Below are 13,992 nucleotides of genomic sequence, written 5' to 3'. Positions count from 1 at the left end.
TAATTTCTTTCCATAGATAAATACATCTAGATTATTGTAGAGCTGGAAAGCATTTAAACAACTATTTAAAATTACAAACGTCTTTAAACTTGTCTACAGTAGGAAGAAGCTGCTGACAAAAAATCACAGGTGAGCTGAGCAAGTGAAGATACAACTTACACAGTGAAAGACCTGCTTTTCCAGAGAGCACTGACCTGTTCCTAAAGCAGAAGGCAGCCCTTTGGTACTGGAGCCATCTACTCTGACTGGAGATGTGAGTCACCCGAGCATTAGCATCTCTCAGCTGCTTGGCTGCATTCACAAGAACAGGACAGAAGCTACTTGCCAATAAATGCAGCACTCAGGGAATGCAGAGCCAAAGGTGCATATCCTCATGCAGGATTTATTCTGGCTTTCACTCAATGTGGAACACCTTTTACATCTTCCCAATTTCCAGAGAAGGTGTCCTCACACCTCATATGCTGTTATGCTAAATACATAAAGCCAAGTATTGCCATTTCAGATTCTTCTCACCCATAAAATCCCAGTCCTACAGCAGTCCAGGTCAAAGGCATAAGTCAACCAACCAATGTTCATCTGTGCATATTTTTGCAGACTGCAAGTCTCAAAAGCATACTATGATCAGCATATTACCTCTGAGCTTTTGACTATACTAGTCCATATTTATCTTTGAAGGACCATCATTCACATAAGCTTGGATTCCCTGGAGGCAGCCTGAGTGCTCCTCATGCATACAGCAATTAAAGACTGCTCTAACAAGCACAGCACCGCCGCTGCTACAGCTGCCATGGCATGGGTTTTGGAGAAGAACGGATAGAGCTGCAGATGGTGAGCTGTCACCTGTGAGAAATAGAAGAGATTCCCAGTGTCCCCATTAATATACAGCAATTTGTCCCTAATACACAGTGGCATATCCCTAAGTCAGACAAGACCTTTACACTTGTGTTCCTAAAGTAGGTAATTTCTCACAGTCACCATTTCTAATTCTGAAAATCTTGGGATGCAAAGTTCTTTGGATACTCCAGCTGACAAATGACCATAAAGACACCTAACAGGCTAAATGATGCCAACCTCAGTGTAGCCTCTTGTGAGCTCCATAGTCATGAACGCACACCAGTGACACAATTGGACACAGAGCTGAGGCTACAAGCTGGAGGTAGAATGCTCACTCATCTGTTTAAAACACATCTTGATTATCACCTTGTGAAGAAGACTCTCTTCTTGAAAGACCTGACCTTCATGAAGAAAGCTAGATGAGTCTGACCTCATTGCTGACTCTGCTTTCAGAAGGAGGTGGGTCTACAGACCTCCTGATATCCCTTCCAACTTGAATTATACTGTGAACCTAAATGTACTGTCAGCATCATCTGGTTAACCCTAAAGGAGGTTAATGGAAGGTCAAACGTTCTTTGAAAATGGCATAAAGCTCTTTGGAATACAGGAAAGGAAATAAAGTTAAGGGAAAAGCTTTGTTTTCCTATCTAGCAAGAAGCTGGGAGAAACCTAGATAGAACTGCAGAGTGACAGATCGCTATGTCCTCTGTCCTTACAGTCCTTAGAAAGACACCTACCCCCTCTGACTTCTTTGTAATCAAAGAAACATTCAGAGAAAAAGAAACCTAAGGGTGAATGAATCCTCTGGTTAAGATCTGGATTCAAGTTTTACATGTTCCTTGGAGCAGGTTAGAAGATTACTGTGATATGGCCACAATGACAAAGAGCATGTGAAATGACTCTGTGACCCCTCTGTGTGTGTATGTCACAACAACTTAGTACTGGAACATGGCAAGAAAAAAGACTCATCACCATAACAAGGATTTCACATCTGCTGCCAGCTTACTCTTAAATTGGGCTTTCATTGGAATCAGCATCAATGCTGTTCCAAAATAATTACTAAAACACTATGGAAAAGGTATCTAGGTTCATGATTTCTGTCACTACGGTATTGCCACCACTCTTCCAAGTAGCAGGAAGGATTCTGATTCTGAGACAAGTTTATCCAGTAGGTACCTTCTTGTAGTAAAGCATGTTCAGCTTGCAAAGTGATGAAAGGTCACCTGTATCATCCTGAGGAAGAAGGTGCAAGGACAGAGTCCAGTATCAATAGTACAGAACTGAAATTCAATTTCAATATGGAATATTGATTAGAAGGTCTTTGCTTGTCAATGGCCATAGGATCCACCAGTGTGGATGCCCAGGCAGACTTGACTGAAAAAAGGATTGCTTTAAACCTCTGACAAGCATCCAAGGAAATCTGCAGAGCTGACTCAATGGATGTCAATACTAGAGGGTATTTTTAAAATTGGCACTAATAGGGAAAAAAAAAAGAAAAGAAAAAAGGCAAAACAGAGAGAAGAAAATAACTTGCTGTGCTAGAGCCAAGGATGCTGAGGGCTGAAGAGATGGCCCAAGTTTGCTCTTTGGTGTCACTTGCATTCTAAGCTGCAATACAGAGGCTACGTCAGGCATCCATTACTCAATAAAAAGGCAAGGAGATCCCTCAGTCCCCAGGCAGTCATGTCTGGCAGTGCCAGACATGAACAGAAAAAGATACCCCTTTGGGTACTTTGAGAGAGGACCCAAGCCAGTCTTGGTATCTTCAACTGTGAGAATGTAGCTCCACCATGAAGCATAAAGTTGTCAGTGTTCAGAAACCACATGATCCTGGAGTTTCAATTACAAACCTCACTACCAGCAGCAAAGTGAAACACCAGCAAGCTGCATACTTCACTGTCCAAGTGAGCTTTGCTCTGAGAGAAGGCAATGCAGTGTCAGACTCAAGTATAATCACTAGTTAGGAAATGGATCTCAAAGCCCTTATGAAGCTCTAGCCTCCTGTGTCACATCGGAGGCACTCTCTGATACCATTAGTATGATAAATTATTGTTAATTCAATTCTGAACCCAGTGTGAGTTCTGCTTTCTCTTTAGCACAGGAGTAAGGACTTTCAAGGGAATATGGGATACATGCTTTGCTTGAGCACAGGCAATGACATCAACTCTTACATGATACTGTCTGCATACTCTGTACTGAGCACTACAATTGATCCTTATATTTGCAATGCTTCTGTAGCCAAGGAAATATTTTCTTTAATGCTAAGAGACCAGCAGAAAGTTTTAATTTAGGAAATCTGTCCAGCAGCTGAAATTGAGCTGTTTATCATGCTGCTACTTCTCTTCATCCTCTTTTGGGATCACTGGTGCTGAGCTGGAAGCAAAGCCAGGTTCTTTTCCTCGCCAATAGGAATAAAGTCAGGCTGCTGCCAACACGATAGGGAGGTGGCTGTACAGCGTAAAGCATGCCAGGCAGGCTTTTATAACACTTCCTCCCTTATCTTCAGCATGGCTCATAAGGCAACCAGCAGTTACTATGATACCCTGCACACAATGACCCCCACGGCCCCAGATTAATGCAGGCAGATCACGACTCTGGCAAATTATGAAGTGCTAAAGCTGAAGGCAATGCTGGCCAGAGGCAGCACCACTTAACTACACTAGTCCTGCTCCTGTAACCACCTAAATTGTCATCCTCATTATTCTGGAAAAGATTGTTCTCTGGTAGCAGGCATTGGTTTTGTCCCATTGTGTACCAGTGAAAAACAGATGCCAGCTAGAAAGCTAGATTATCTATTTTTATACATTTAGGTCAATTGTCCTTTGAATTGACATATCTAGAGAACAAGAAAATAGGACAATTTTTTTTCTATTCCAAATTCAGCTCTCAGTATCTTTCTATTTTAATTTTAATTTTTGTATTGCCTTATTGTGATTTAAGAATATGAAATAGAGAAGAGGTTATACAGAATGTGCCAAATTCCAGGATGAAAAGGTCCACCATGGTTTTTTGTGTTTTTTCAAAGTAAATGGTTATCACATCTACATCTACACAGCTACATCTTCCTGGTCACAGATTATACATTTAGTGTAGTACCAGTTACAGAGGACTGATGTAACCTGGCTATCTACTGCAGGACTGAATATTTAAATACAGCACAAGAACTGGTTCCAACACAAACACTGGGAAAAGAAAGACTGGGCTGGTGCAGTTGCTGACAAGTACTGGAACAACTTAGCTCATGCTCAGATTTCAGAAATACAATTAATTAATCACTACTAAGTATCCTAAAATCAAGTCAGCCATATCCCAGCTAACAGTCCACAATATAATGTTCACAGCACATAAGTATCAGGCAGTGAAGATGCTCATTACAGTGCCAGAAATAATATTTCCAGCAAAACATTATATATAAAGATGAAGTAATTATATGGCATGGCAACAAAAAGAGCTGTATAGATTACAGCTGAGCTGAAAATCTGTAAGAATCTATTTCCAAAAAATACTATCCAAAGCTGGAGACATATAAGCAATAAAGGATTAAGCATATTTCTTCGCTTCATATCACTGAGGGATATATTTTGCCTTTGATATATATGTCAAATATACACAAACCACATATAATTACATTGCAACCAAGACAGCAGACAAAAATGCACTAATGGAAAACAACATTCTTTTGTTCGTCTTCAGGAGAGGGCAGTTTGTAAAACACTGCTTGTAATACATGTTAAAAATATCACAAAAAACCTTTAAGATCACAACTTTACAAGCTGCCTATTCTCTTAGCTATATACAATGGAGAAATGGAAATCAGAAATTACACTCACATTTAAATAAGTGCAGTTGGAAAAGTACCTTAAATAAAGAAAGAATTCCAAAGCCAAAACCCACAGTGACTTCAATAGAGGGCAAGAACTGACCATTATGACACAAAATGAAAAAATGCAGTGGCATATTTGCTTGTATTTACACCATGTTGCAGGACTTAAAGCGTCATTGAAAATCCATTCAAATTAACAACTCCACAGTCATCACTTTTGCAGACAGTAATGAACCTTAGGTGGACCTGTGTGGGCATATTCAAAACTGCTTTGTTTTTGGCGTACCTTTGTAACTCTGAACTAGATATTATAATGGCTATTGACTTGCTCAAACTTAGATTATTAGGCTAGATTTTCAGCTGGTTGAACTGGCATCATTCCAATGATGTCCATTTACACCAAATGGCTCATTATTAATTCAAGGTCTTATTTGCTCCTTAATGAATACTTCCACTAGTCACCTTCCCAACGGCAGCTTTAAATGCTCAAACTTTACCTCCATGGTCAGAATCACCATACTCAAGAACTTAGTTATCCAAAAAATAATGCTTTTTCTCTCCTTTTATGAGGCATACTTAAGGTAAAACTTTTTTAATCATTTACAAAACAAACAAAAATACCTCCTGTGCCATAATTAACTAACTAGAATTATGCTTTCATACAGCATCATTTGCATATAAATATAAAAATTTTACAACCCGAAGGGGACATTACAGATGAAACAAAATAAGAATGGAATTAAACAGCCAAAAGGACAACACAGCTTTCCATAACAAGCCTGCTTTACAGCCTCGTCCTTTTTCTTACTTGTTTATGCCTGTACTAATTCATATATGTTTTCCTTCTCTGCTATTTTAAGATACTACACAGATTTAAAATTTTTTTTCTGTTTGGTCTTTCCAATTCTATGATACTAGTTCTGCATTTTGAAACAAAACAGGATGGAAACCTGCCACTAAGCTGGTCCATCTTCCTTTAGTGTATTACAGAGGTCAGAAACACAATTAACAAAAAACCCAACAGTCTTGTTTCCTCAACCAAGCAACATACAATTTTTCAAAAGGTTTTTAAAAAATTCAAAGTTTACAATTATTCAACAGATCTCATGACTTGCTTCAATAGAATCGTTCACGATCAAATATACAAAGGAGAGCAACCACTAATTTTCATTACTGATGTTACTAGATTAAGAAATTTAGTTTAAAAGCTTACAAAATATTTAGGAACTCAATGAAGCTGAAATATCTCAGTGAGAGCCTAAGGAACCATAATGGCAGGCTCAGTAAACCTGCTGTGACATGTGGGAGATAAAAACTTTATTCTACACTGCTGCTGCATGGGAAAACACCCTTCAAACAGGCTATACAAAAACTTCTGTGCTCAGTGAGACCAACTGGTGTCCCACAAGGCTGGCATCTCACTTGGAAATTTCTAGCAAACATGCGTACTCAAATAACATGGGAGGAAATCAAAATGAAAATACTCTATTTAAAAATGTTTTCTAGCATTGGGGGTTTTTTATTCTGAGTACCTCTTAATGTAAACTTTCAACTATCTTGACCCAAATGTTTTCAATTTGGTTGTGTCCAAAAACCCACAATTAGATACAATAAGAGTTACACACAAAGAGTAGGAAATGGTTTTCACTGTGGAAAGCTTACAATAAACCTGAGGAACAAAGATTTGTGATTAGATAGGTATTGATTTTCCTTGACAGGTGAACAGGCCACTTAGCATGCTTTGATACCACCAAGAAATTGCCCATCAAATATACCCTAGCATACATACCTGGAATAAATTCCACTGACCATGTCATGCTGGAAAGAGAGCTCTGCTGTGCTGGGTCCAGCAGCTTTGGAAATCAGCAGTACGACCAAACCTCGCATCTGTAAATTGTTTCGGCTATCATAGACAAAACCCCTAAAACAGAAGAAAACAAAAAAGACATATTTTCACAATCCATGTTCACTGGTTGTACCAAAGTGGAAAAAAAGACTTAGACCTCAGGCTGCCATCCATTCATCATGTCTTTAATATTCATGTTAGCAGGGAAATAAGTTGCAATTATGAATCATGATCTTCTGTCATCTTTTACCTGACACAATGAAATCCTACTGCTGCAGAGAAAAACAAGTATTTAGGATTGAATTAAATCTTGATTATTTTCAAGGAGAAGCATGTCTCTTGCATTTCATGTCATGCACAAGTCAGGTGTAACCCAATGAGCTTGGCAGCTCAGGATACCCCATGCTCACAGCAACCCTGAAAGCAGTAGAAGGGAGATTCCATCTAACTTCCCAAAGCAGAAATTTTTTTTTAGCTCAGCCCATCAGTACTTCCCAGCCACTCAAACCCATGAAAGATTGCACAGCTCAGTTCTCTGCTCAAGGGAACACAAACTGTGGCATGCACCTTTATTTTGTTTACTGGCTACAGGTAGTGAAGGATTTTAAGGAGGAGGGGGACAGCTGCTTGCCTTCAGCATTCTGTGAATCTGTAACCTGCATATTTCTATTCTCACCAAACACACAAATATATAATGTGTTTTTTTAGCATGCTCCAATATATAGTAGACAGAATGTAGCCAAGGCAGTTATACACTTAAAACTGTATAGATTTCCAAAATCAGTCATAATGAACATTAAGCTACCCAGGAAAAAGACAGAAAAAATATATAATGAATAATACATAGTGTGTATGCATCCTGGACACAGAATTCATAATTGTTTGTGGTGATGTAAGTACTTTTCTGGCTTGAACTCCAGTTGACCACATTACTCACAACCACAAAAGTTCTACAGATGATGCAACTGAATTAAAATATATTTCCTCAACACTATTTAAAACTCCATCATTTTTAAAGAAAAGTGGTTTTCGGAAAAAAATTGGCTTTTTTCCACATATGTATGTGGTAAAATCAGAGTGCATTACTAAAGGCAGAGATATAGTGAGAAATGAATAATGCTTTAATAAAATAGCAAATTATAGTGATACTCTGAACAATCACAACACTTTGCTTTTTCATGCCCAGCGCTCTACAGCTTGTCAAGCGACAGGATGTTACAAAACTAGACATAAAATTGTTCATCACAGGAACATGGAGCACTGGCCTCTAAATAAGCCACTGCCTAGACAGTCACTAGAAGTGAAGCACTTTCACCTGATTCGAACAAGGTAAGAAACAGAAGAAAATTACCTGTGTTGAAATACTCAGTGTGTAGCAATAGCAAAAGCAGCGTTATGGGCTGTTCAGGGGGTTTCCAACACCACTAGCAATGAATACCTTACCGTCTTGGAAAACTGTTAATGAAAAGTGCAGCTGTGGGTGGGGGGAAGATCAGAACATAAAAATCAAGTAATAAGGAGCAGTATGTCTATCATTGCTACACCTAATCATACAGCCTCGACGTTACATATGGTTTGGATGTAATTTTAGACAGGATTTTCTTTGAATTACCAACCAGTAGTCAGAGTTTAACTCCATTTTCAAAACATGTTGTGTTACTGACATGTATCATATCCACACTAAAGCAAACCGCATTAGACTTGAAACAAATAAAGCCTCCGGTGATCATCCTTTAGACACCAGAAACTACTGCAACTACTTGACATGGCTTCAGGGGTCACATTCACATTCTGAATTAAGCTCCCCAGAGATACCCTGCACAAGTAACAGCAACACAAAAGTCTTCCAGATGGTGCAATTAGTCGTGATGGGTATGTGGCAGGAGACAGGTGCCTCCAGGGAAAAAAGTGAACTAAAAGCAACCCAAGTGAAATTGCGCACACAGAAAAAGATACATCAAGCTGACAGTCTTTTGGAAAACCTCTGCTGAACAACACAAGCGCAGGTATAGGGTACCCAAAAAAAACCCTCAATCATTAGCACAATTTTGCTTCCTCTTAAGTTTACAGGCTGGTTATCTGCAAATGACACACTTCATCCTTGGGGCACTGCATAACAGAAAAAGGTAGGAAAGTCAAACACCTCTAGGATTCCGTTTTGGAATTCAGAATTCGGGGGAGGGAAAGACAGTTACTCTAGATATTATCCGTGTGACAGAGTAACCCAGTTGAAAACCGGCAGATTCCCAGTGTTAAATACAGCACAGCGTTCCCCACAGAAATTTCCACGCTACAGCAGAGGGAAGAGGCGCCCGGCTGCGGCGCATGCGCGGTGTGCCACGGCAGCCGCGCCAGGGCCTCACACCGCCCACTCGCCCAGCGACACCGGCTAATGGCGAATGCCTGCGGATTACACCGCCCACCGCCAGCGCCCGTCTGCCGTGCAGAGTGCACCAGGCAAACCTTCCACTCGGCGCTTTGTGTATGCTCCACGTGTGCGGCTATTTCCGTAGAACTGTCACACTTCTATTAAAGCAAAAATCTGCTATTCATCGCAAGCGTCATATGTGTTTAAATATTGAAATACCACAAAGATTTTTAAATTATTTGCATGAGACAAAACCACGTTCCTAGCACTTTTTTCATTATATTAAACTGTGAATTTAAACAATAGAGAGGAAACATGGAAACTGTAACAGTTACTGTTATAAATTATCAAATCGAGAGCCAAACTTATAAGAAAATTTAGCAATGATTTATTAAATTGTCAGCGAAACAGAATTTCGATCGGCAAAAACCACGACAGCCGAGGGCAGCGCCGAGCCCGGGATCGACGCTGGGTGAGCACACGGACCTGACCCCCGAATGTCAGTCTCCCCCTGTTCACAAATGCTGCTTTGCACAGCGAGCTCTTATACAGTTTATTCCGCCTGAGGCAGAGATGACCAAATGTTCTTTTGTGTCCCTTCACATGCAGAACCGTGGCTACACATGTGCAGAGTTGGACAAAAGTCCAATCCAGGAGTCTAGATGTTGTCCGAGAACTGCGGAGAAGTCGGCATTCACATGTAACAGGGCGGCGCCGGTGATCACCGTGGTAGACGCAATCTCCTAGGTGAGAATCACTCTTGAGCGGTCCTGGTATCCCAGGGAAGTCCGTGATCATCACCCAGGAAGGTTTCATTCTTACGTTAAAGAACCTGATATTATCTTAACGACATCCTGGAACTGGATGAATAATACACTGCTCCCGGCTGGGGTGGTCAAAAGACATAGTTTGGATCCTACAATATTTTAGACATTAATAGCATGAATTATCTCTATCATATACTACAGTTACCATAAGGAAGAGCTGGACACAGGGATAATTTCATGGTACCAAAAGGCAGCAAAAAACCCCCTGCACAGGCAACTGTAAAGACAACTGACTCTGCAAATGGGTGTAGCAGAAGAGACCATACTCATGGGTAGTAGTGCTAATTCAAGTTTAATTATGAAGAATGCAGAACAAATTTCCCAACAAAACTGATGTGATAAGGTATTTTGAGAAACAAAAAGGGGGGTTTAAATGTTCAGCTTATTATAGATGGATAATGAGATGACTGACTCTTGCAATAAAAAGATAACTATTGTGTGAATATTAAGAAAAGCTTTAATGATGTACAGTGATGTCATTGTAGTTTAGATGTCCTCTGTTCAACCCATGGTTCCCTTTCCCCCCCTGTATTGTGACCATCAGATACCCTGGGCTGTCTAGGATAAGTAAAAAGAAGGCGTGCATGTGTCCCTTACCTGGGGCACTTTGGGAATGGAAAAGCTTGGCGCTTTGGGGGTGCGGCATGGCAACACCTGATCTCCAATTAAGTTACAAGAAAGCAGTCTCCACCAATAAATGGCAAAGAAGAGCTGACTGACATACTTTGGGAGGGGCCAGGGCTGGCTGATGCAACCCCCCCCAACCCCCAGGGGTATAAAAGATGGAATATCCATCTTGAAGATGAACCAGCCACTTGGTATGCACGAGGGGCAGGTGCCGGTGCTGCAGCTTTTTCCTTATGTAGTCTTTTGTTGTATTTTTTGTTAAGGTTTAATAAACCTTTTTAAGTTTTCTTAGTGAGCAGTTGTTTCTCACAAGCTAAACGTTGTTAGTATTTCCCAAGAGTTCTGCTCATGACCCAAACAAGCAGGAGCTGTGGGGCTGGCAGCCCTTCCATCAGTTACCCCACAGGAGCCCCTCCACTCCCATCCAGGTGTGTTTGATGGCCACAGGACTGCTGGTAAAGGCTGAAGTGGACAGATCACAGTTCTCCTCACCTCCTCTGGTGATTTTTACCCTTCCTTTCCATGCATTCTATTGAAGGTGTCCCATTGACAAGATCAGTCGTTTTGTTTCAGGCCATACACAAGCCCCGTGTGGTTAACAACGGGAAGGAAAACAGAGAGAAATTCCATTCCCCTACCTTCCCTGTTCAGCTGTCAAACAAAAGGAGGGGGAAAAATTATCTGTCCACACAGCTCTAATGAAAAGCAGCTGGGAAAGTCTATAACACAACCAAAATCAATTACACTGATGAAGAAGATTTATAAGCACAGGATAGTGTCATTGAAAGCCCAGGCTAATTGTAGGCTGAATTACAAACTATTCTGAAAAAGAAACCCCTCAATTCAAACTGACAATCCCAGATGTGACAATATAAACAGAGTTTTCAGCCTGTAACATCTCAGGAAAGCACCTTCCATTTTCCTCAACATAGAAGGGTTATCAGGATGCACTCACAGTTACAGGCGCAGGTACCTTTTAAAAATAATATAACCCATTTTGTTGAAATTAATTATAACAGACAATTCTATAGCTATCACTAGAGGTAAGACATGGAGCTACTTGGAAAGATTCTTGGCTTCCTTATTAGAAATGCAAGAAATACCAGCCTCAGGGCTTTTATCCAATTTGTTATATTAATGGCTTGTCAGAAGTAAATAAGAGAAAACTCTCTGACATACTCATTTTTTAAATGGATGTTAAACCACTATATTATTTATGTGCATATCTGAATTATAGGATTCACCATCTGACCACATGATCACACTCAAATATGAATATATTTAAACACTGAGAGCATTCAAAGTTATACATTTGGTATTGCTAACAGCAATCTATAGCAACTTGTTTTTACCTGCTACTCAACTTTCAAGTACTTATTTAATATCCTTCTGCATATCTCTGCAGAAGAGAGATAAGCAGAAGGATATTTAATAAGTACTTGAAATAAGCACATTAAAAACCCTGACCCATTCCAACTTCCATAGCCATATCTGTAGAGGAGAATCAGCCTTGTCATGACATGTGCTTTGAGCATGATTCAGAAGGGGAAAGGAGACACACTTACTTCACATGAAGAGAACAGCATTAAAAAATGGGATTCAAATTAAATACACAGCTGACAGGAAATTATAGAAGGGAGGATGCTCTGCCACCCACATGCCATCTCAACTCAAAAAGCCCACTAGAGGCTGCAGGTGAGAATGTGAGTTTTAGAAACTTATTCTTGGGTTTGGACAACTAAACATCTCTTTGCATATGGAAAATGAGTATTGAGGTTTGGGAAACTTCCTTACCTGAAAAACAGGCTTGTGAAAAATGGGATGGGGCTCATCACCATTTTGTAACTGCCTGGTAATTAAAGAGTTTATCCAGCAAGGGCAGACCTGTCCAATGAGTCACGCCAGGCTTGGAGGAATTGGTGTTCCTGTCCCACATTGCAGGAATATGCTCTTAGACCAGGTTTCAAGGGAGTCTTTAACAGCTCCCCTGCTCCACCTGCGTCTGAGAAATAAGGGGTCTCACCCCATCAGCTTTGTGAAACCAATCACAAAGAAACACAAGATTTCACAGACAAAACACCAAACAAAACTCTGGTATGAAGAAGACAGGGACCTGTCTCTGCACTAGCTTTTCATCCAAAAGCAAAAAATTTAAAAAGGTAATTTAGAAGTGTGGCTTTTGCTTATGACACAAGGAAACCTTTTACTAACTTCAACCATTATGTGGTGTGATGATTGCAGAGTTAAAAGCAAGCCAAAACAGTAACTTAGTCATGTGAAAACAAGAATGGCTGTGGTCCTGTGAGGAAGTACTTGCCTGAAATTTACAGGCTCATAGCTACACATCTACAGGCAGAGTCACTGAAAAATTAATACAGAAAATGTTGTATCTGTGCTTTCACTTGACTACTCTTAGACTTAAAGAGTACTTGGGAATTAATTGAAACCAAGGTCTTCAGTAAAAAAACAGGCCTCAAAATGCGCAGTTCCACAACAGCTGCAGCATTTCTTGGGATGCAAAGAAACTGTATAAATTTGGGTACCTTTTCTTCCATTTATGAAGTCTCAGACACCTACTCCGTTGGAGAGAGTGACTAAAGATCATTGAAAATACAGCATGTACAAAATTCAGGTGTTCAGGAGTCCCAAAAATCCAGAAATAAAAGCGTGTCTCTAAAATATTACATATATTTTTCACAAACTGAACAGAAACATAACAAGGGTGGTCTTTGTTGGTTTATCTTGGAAGAAGGTTTCGACAGTGTAACTTCTAGAACAGAAAGCTCCTTGGGGAAAACTCCTAGAGTCCTTTACAACTCAAGTGACTCCAACTGCTCAGTTTTCATGGGGTATTGCTTACAAGGATAAATATTTCTTTAAAAATGGAGAAAATTCCATCCAAAGTTTCATCACACTATTGTTTATTAAATGTGATCTTCACAGGGACTGGGAGTGTGGAGAACTACAGTCCCAGGTAGAAGGCAGGAGGCACATGGAATTTGGTGTCAATTGCATCATTCCCAGAAGTAATTTACCACAAGATAAAGTCTTGCACATAGCTTTTTCAAGAATCTCAAGGAAAAGCCACAGTACCCCTCAAGACTGGAAGAGAGACTGATCTCTTTCTGGAACTGCTACATGCACTCACTTCTTCAGGTTTTAGTAACTATCCCGAATATTGCACTACTTTTGAGAAGAAAATTGCAACACCTTCTGCAATACAACAATGATCAAAAAAGATGGAGCCTTCCAGAAACTATAAAAGTCAGAAGGTTGAATAAAATTGTGGAGATTCAAATGGGCAAGATCCCACAAAACCCAAATCTTATTCTTAAGTTTATGAAACTACAGGCTGTGGATCAAGCACAAAAAAAATACAGATACTTGGCCATGGTAACTTGGAGTTAATTGTAACTGAGCACTTGTAGCTCCTAGAAATCAATACAGGCTTCGAATTCTTGAAATAAAAAACCACAAAGCTTTCCCTGGAGTCTGTAGAACCCTATTTAGACACTTGTATTAGTCTACCATTGAGTGCTGCTAGGTTTATTTGATTTCCCAAAAAGGCAGAAGTTATTTGAATCATTCCCCCATGAAGATCAGCTACATAGATGCATACTATTTACAGGGGTTTTGATGCACTTATTTCCTTTAGGGTAGGATTTTC

The 13,992-nt window shown here is 40.0% G+C and overlaps 1 protein-coding gene across 1 annotated transcript in view; it reads right to left on the bottom strand.

The window, feature by feature from the left end:
- PDSS2 (decaprenyl diphosphate synthase subunit 2) overlaps positions 1 to 13,992 on the bottom strand; it is a 111,349-nt gene that overhangs the window by 59,040 nt on the left and 38,317 nt on the right. The window contains exon 2 of the mRNA XM_058801748.1: positions 6,447 to 6,578. Coding sequence (XP_058657731.1) covers positions 6,447 to 6,578 — 132 coding nt within the window. The remainder of the gene's footprint in view (positions 1 to 6,446; positions 6,579 to 13,992) is intronic.

The sequence above is a fragment of the Ammospiza caudacuta genome, chromosome 3 (genome assembly GCF_027887145.1).
Source record: "Ammospiza caudacuta isolate bAmmCau1 chromosome 3, bAmmCau1.pri, whole genome shotgun sequence".
Classification (NCBI taxonomy): Eukaryota; Metazoa; Chordata; class Aves; order Passeriformes; family Passerellidae; genus Ammospiza; species Ammospiza caudacuta.
The sequence above is the reverse complement of the archived record's forward strand: the minus strand, read 5'-3'. Positions and strand labels throughout refer to the sequence as shown.